At 47.9% G+C, this 6,146-nt stretch overlaps 1 protein-coding gene across 1 annotated transcript in view; it reads left to right on the top strand.

Moving 5' to 3' along the window:
* The window catches only part of HERC2 (E3 ubiquitin-protein ligase HERC2), a 24,670-nt gene that overhangs the window by 17,912 nt on the left and 612 nt on the right, over nt 1-6,146 (top strand). The window contains 12 exon segments of the mRNA XM_011502271.1: nt 1-127; nt 221-546; nt 870-1,097; nt 1,099-1,300; nt 1,671-2,129; nt 2,475-2,924; nt 3,168-3,491; nt 3,709-4,018; nt 4,261-4,979; nt 5,063-5,501; nt 5,625-5,848; nt 5,929-6,083. The exon segment at nt 1-127 is cut by the window's left edge and continues 17 nt beyond it. Of these exon segments, the coding sequence (XP_011500573.1) occupies nt 1-127; nt 221-546; nt 870-1,097; nt 1,099-1,300; nt 1,671-2,129; nt 2,475-2,924; nt 3,168-3,491; nt 3,709-4,018; nt 4,261-4,979; nt 5,063-5,501; nt 5,625-5,848; nt 5,929-6,083 (3,963 nt within the window).

The following is a 6,146-nucleotide window of genomic DNA, read 5'->3' as shown; positions in this document are numbered from 1 at the left end:
GCATTGCAGCACATCTTAAATGCATTATTTATAATGCAAGCCCGGATCACTGTGGTAACTGCATTGCAGAGTCACATCGCTCAAACATGCGGCAAAGGAAGTACGATATCGGAGACGCAAGGAGACGGTAGCGTAGACGATTGATCTATTAATATTAATTCCTACGCTTTCGTTCAGTAATAGTCCAGTGTAATAATAAAATATTATGAATGTCGCGTAGGTACAATGAGCTCGTGCTCGGGACCGACGGTGCGGTGGGTGAGTAACGACGTCATCGGGGAAATAGCTCAGGGCGGTGGCGAGAGCTTGGCAAATGTTGCCGAAGTGGCCAATCTTATCGCCAGTCCCCGAGTGACTCCCGAATCCGAGGAATATCCGCTGGCCATCTTTCCCTCGATCTCGAGCTCAGCGAGCTTATCCTCCCGCGCCTCGAAAATGTCATCGAGCAGCGCGATGAGCGTCATCGCAGCCACCCTTACCTCCAACGCTCAGGTTGTGGGCGAAGGGGCGAGCAACGAGCCCGGCTTAGATGAATTCACGTCTCAGGTGAAGGGCACAAGGGCACATCATCTCCCATATCTAAGCTTATCGCTAAAAATATCTTCAACTCGGTGCAAACAAAATAAATACCAACGTGTTAACATTGATTGGATTATTGATCGATGTAGGATCGAATATCGCTCGATTATTTCGGCATTTATTGTTTACGAAAAGTATTTAAAAGCAATAACGTAATAATTATTCTCGATAATGAGAGCGTAACCGACGATATTAAACACTGAGCCGGAAGTCTGGCGACTTTGATCGACCAAGTAGCCGAAATATCGGTAGTCTAATCTAATTTCTTTTAATTTGCATTGGGAGTGCAGCTGTCGGAAGACGACGCTCGCATGCTCGTGGATCTGCTGAAGCTGGCGGTGGCGAATCGGGTGTGCGATGGTGCCAAGGAGACGATATCGTCGGTTCTCATAGCCCTCGGCAAAACCAACCCGACTATCGGCACGATGCTCCTCGAGCTCTGCGTCACCGAGCTCGAGGACACAGCTGCCAACGCCAGCTGCACGAACGTAACACCCCAGAAGATAGTCCAAGAGACCGCCTCATCCGTACATCGACGACACGACGCGCACGGGCCACGTGAAGATACCCGGGGCAGAATCATTGAGGATAGAGTTCGATCGGCAGTGCTCGACCGAGAGGAGGCACGACCCGCTCACCATCATGGATAGCAGCGGCAGAATCATTGCCATCAAGTCTGGCAGGGACTGGAGCGATTGGGCGACGGAGATAACGATCGAAGGTTTATATCTATCATCTATTTTTTTTTTTTTTTTTTTTTTTTTTTTTTTTATTATAGAATAAGCACGAATCTATATATACGCAGACGCCTCGTTATAACAAAGGGTTAGTGACATTATTATTATTGGAATTGAGTGCTTTTGGTTGTGTAATTGACGTTACGAGGGCGATAATCGTAGACGAACGATTCTTCGAGTGAAATGTGAATGGCCAATGGTGGATCAACACCTACCACTGATATTCATCCGAATCCTGAAAGAAAAGAACTTGGTTTAATAATTATTAAGGAAACTTTAAGTCAGGCGGAACGAGGAGTCGTCCTAAAATCCAAATTTCACCATTTCTCATCTCCGATCTGAAATTATTTGCAGCCGATGAGATACGCTGGCGATTCATATCGGATGGCTCGGTGAACGGCTGGGGATGGCGCTTCACGGTACATCCGTCCTTCACGAGCCTCACGACCCACAAAGTCGGCCCGGATAGGGCGGTTCTCTCCCAGCCGTCGATCGCCCTTGCGGAGTGCCTCCTCGACAACAGCTTCGTCAACCTCGACAAGAACATCGTGACCCGACTGACGGCGGTCCTCGCCCAGTGCAGTCAGCTGAGTAATCTGAGCGCACCTCAGCGCATGTGGGCCCTGAAGAAGCTCCAGGTCATCGGCCAGTGTCAGCCTGGCAAGCCTGTCCTTTCGAGCCTCCTAGGCTCGTTACCCCAGGCACTGCTCAAGCAATACGAGTACGAAGATCCGGCCGTCCGAGGTGGCAAGCAGCTCATGCACAGCGACTTCTTCAAGGTCCTCGTCGCTCTTGCCTGCGACCTCGAACTCGGTACCTTTTCCATTGTTTCGTTAAACTGGTTTAATCGAATCGAGCACGGCTGCTATTCCATATTATCACAGCCTCGTACGACACTAAGAATGTATTTTTCAAAATTATTTTCCCAATTTATTTTCCAATGCCTCCTAAGCATCCAACGATCATTTGGCGGTGGGAGGGGGGGGGGGTAATTACAATTAGCCGTTAAGGTCGAGAAAAGTGCGAGAAGAGTAAGAGATCGAGTAAAAGTAAAACACGATTAGTTCCATGAAAGAATACGATTGACAACGAAAGTCTGTGATATCGTGGGAGATAACCGCCCATACTCTCCTTGAAATTAATTGGCCATTATCGCAGATGGTATGCCTTGCTGCTCGGAGATTCACAAGTGGTCCTGGCTGCGTCGATACTGTCTGGCCGCTCGAGTCGCCAAGGCTCTTATCTATCGCACGACCCTGCCCAAGATCTTCTGCGTGGAGGTGATGAAGCGCATTAACGAGATGGTGACGGACGCGGATACGAACGTGAAGGACCACGAGGACCACGGGATATTTAAGCAGGAGCACGACGAACAGCTGCTGCAGTGGCTCAGTCGAAGGCCCGAGGACTGGACGCTCTCGTGGGACGGCTCGAGCGCGATATACGGATGGGGCCACAATCATCGGGGTCAGCTCGGTGGTCTCGAAGGCGCCAAGATCAAGCTACCACAGCTCTGCGAGAGCCTGTCCGCACTTAGGCCGATACAGCTCGTCGGCGGGGAGCAGACCCTCTTCGCGGTGACGGCCGACGGGAAAGTCTACGCGACCGGTAAGGCGACTTGACGATGTTTTTCTTAAGATCGCACGTAATTGTAAGACGATGTTGTTCCAAGAGTTTAACACTATAAAATTGTCGTTAAACGGTGAGTTTTATTGACAGTCTTCGATGGCTATTAAAATCTGAAATCCTGGCCATTTAAATCCAAACTCCTTCTCAAAACTTTTTCTCTTTATTTCTCTTTTATTCTCTTTTATTGTCTTTTAAGTAAAATATTTGCTTTGATTTTAATAGGTTATGGGGCAGTGGGCCGTCTCGGTATTGGAGGTGTCGAATCAGTGATGGTCCCAACGTTACTCGAATCAATTCAACACGTATTCGTTAAGAAAGTCGCGGTGAATTCCGGGGGCAAACATTGCCTTGCCTTAAGTTCCGAGGGCCATGTTTATTCGTGGGGGGAGGGCGACGATGGCAAATTAGGCCACGGGAACAGACTCACCTACGACCGACCAAAATTAATCGAAGCTTTACTGGGTACTGAAATTGTGAATATCGCTTGCGGTGGACATCACAGTGCTGCGATATCGAGTGCCGGTTGGCTCTACACATGGGGCAAAGGTAATTATTACTTTCTTCGTTATTTCATCAGCTCCATTAAATACAGAGTAGCCTGCAATTAAGTTGCTTTATGCGTTTAATAATTATTATAAAATACAATGTTAAGATTTACCTTAAAAAAAAAAAATAAACAAAAAAAAAACAAAAGAAAAAACAAAAAAAAAAAATTTATAGCAATTTGTCTTCGAATAATATAATGGTTAAATTATTCATTCAGGGCGTTACGGTCGTTTGGGACACGGAGACAGCGATGATCAATTGAAGCCGACCGCAGTGACAGAACTCGAGAGTTACAAAGTCATCGATGTAGCCTGCGGTGGCGGTGATGCTCAGACCCTCTGCGTTACCGATGACGACAATGTCTGGAGCTGGGGAGACGGCGACTACGGGAAGCTCGGCAGGGGGGGAAGTGACGGATGCAAAGTGCCAATGAAAATCGAGTCTCTCGCGGGTCTTGGCGTCGTGACCGTCGAGTGCGGCAGTCAATTCTCCGTCGCTCTTACAAGATCCGGAGCTGTGTATACCTGGTAATTTATTCTTGTCTCTTAATCTATTATTTACAAATATTTATTATAGAATTTTTTAATAATAATTAAAAAATAATAATTTAATAATTATTATTATTGTTATTGTTATTATCATAGTTCTAAAGATTAATTGGCTCCTTTTGTCCTACTTCGATTGATGAATTTTGCATAATATTTCGCGAATATCCTTAATTTTACTAGCTCCATAAAATAATAATAAATGATGAAATGTTCGTGAACAGGGGTAAAGGCGACTACTACCGTCTGGGTCACGGCACCGACGACCATGTGCGCCGACCGCGCAAAGTCTCGGCCTTACAGGGTAAGAAAATTATCTCGATAGCCACGGGCTCGCTGCACTGTGTCGCCTGCACGGACAAAGGCGAAGTGTACACGTGGGGTGACAACGACGAGGGCCAACTCGGCGACGCGACGACCCAGGCTCAGCAGAGTCCCCGACTCGTCCACGCCCTCCAGGGCAAGAATATTACCCGGGTGGCGTGCGGCAGCGCCCACACCCTCACCTGGAGCACGACCAAGGCGATGCACAGCCTGCCCGCGGCCACCCCCATGGAGTACGACCTCGTGAAGGATCTGCCGTTCTCGGCCCTCCACAACAGGCTCGTACTATTACACCAATTCGCCGAGCTTTTCTGCCCGATTCTGGCCATGTTCCCCACAAGCGGCGAAGTCGCTCTCAACAAGCTCGCCCCGATGCTCGTCTACACGATTAAAGAGGCCACCTTTCGCAAGGTCGTGCAAGCTACCATGCTAAGAGATCGTCAGCATGGGCCAATCGTCGAGCTAAATAGGATACAAGTGAAAAAGGCTCGGGGCAAAGGGGGCTTCGCCGGCCCCGATGGCATCAAATCCGTGTTCGGCCAGATGGTCTCCAAGATGTCGCTTCTCACCCAGGACGTGCTCTTCCTTCCGCATCGAGTTTGGAAAGTTAAATTCGTAGGCAAGTACTTTGGGCATTTATATTGACGAGTGAAGACAATTTACATGTGACGAGCAAGATAATTTAATAAAAATGAGCTGCAGGAGAGAGCGTCGACGACTGCGGCGGCGGCTACAGCGAGAGCATCGCCGAGATGTGCGACGAGCTTCAGAACGGCTCGCTGCCCCTACTCATACCTACGCCAAATGGCCGCGACGACAGCGGGACAAATCGCGACTGCTTCCTGCTTAATCCCCTCTCCACCTCGCAGTTACACATGAACATGTTCCAGTTCCTGGGTATTCTCATGGGAATCGCCATCAGGACCGGCAGTCCCCTAAGCTTGAATCTCGCGGAGGCGGTATGGAAGCAGCTGGCGGGCGTGCCCCTTACGCCGGCTGATCTCACCGAGGTCGACAGAGCTTACGTGCCGGGGCTGCTCTGCATTCGCGATATGGACCCGCAGGAAAAGGTTTTCCAAACTCTGGAGATGCCATTCTCGACACCCTCGGCCGTTGGACACGAAGTTTCTCTCTCTACGAGGTATATTCGCCGCGTCCTTGCGTCGATTATTATTTCATCTTTGCTTTTAATTATCATCTTTAGATAATCCGCGCCGAAGCTCCACTAACCAATTATAACGAATTTCACGTTTGTAAATTCTAGATACAGAAAAATTACACCAGAGAATAGGCACGAGTACGTGAGGCTCGCTTTAAATTATCGACTACATGAATTTGACGCCCAAGTAGCCGCTGTTAGGGAAGGAATGTCCAAGGTCGTACCCGTTACATTATTAACATTATTTAGCGGAAATGAATTAGAAACAATGGTTTGCGGAAGTCCTGACATTCCCCTAGGTTTACTAAAATCAGTCGCAACTTATAAAGGTTTGTATCCTACTTTAACCAATACAAACATTACAAAAACTAGATTATATTGCTTATATTTGGTAATATTGTTTTTTCAGGCATCGAAGCTACCTCATCGTTAATACAGTGGTTTTGGGAGGTAATGGAAGAATTTTCCAATCAAGAAAGATCCTTGTTTTTGAGATTTGTGTGGGGCAGAACGCGTTTACCTCGTACGATAGCAGATTTTCGAGGACGAGACTTCGTCCTTCAGGTAAGTATCAATACAAAGCTCCAGGCGTCGAGTCTAGAGTTCTCGATTTTTCATGTTTCCCTA

Source organism: Ceratosolen solmsi, unplaced genomic scaffold (assembly GCF_000503995.2).
Source record: "Ceratosolen solmsi marchali unplaced genomic scaffold, CerSol_1.0 scaffold31, whole genome shotgun sequence".
Classification (NCBI taxonomy): Eukaryota; Metazoa; Arthropoda; class Insecta; order Hymenoptera; family Agaonidae; genus Ceratosolen; species Ceratosolen solmsi.
Note: the sequence above shows the minus strand (reverse complement) of the source record. Positions and strands in the feature narration are given on the sequence as shown.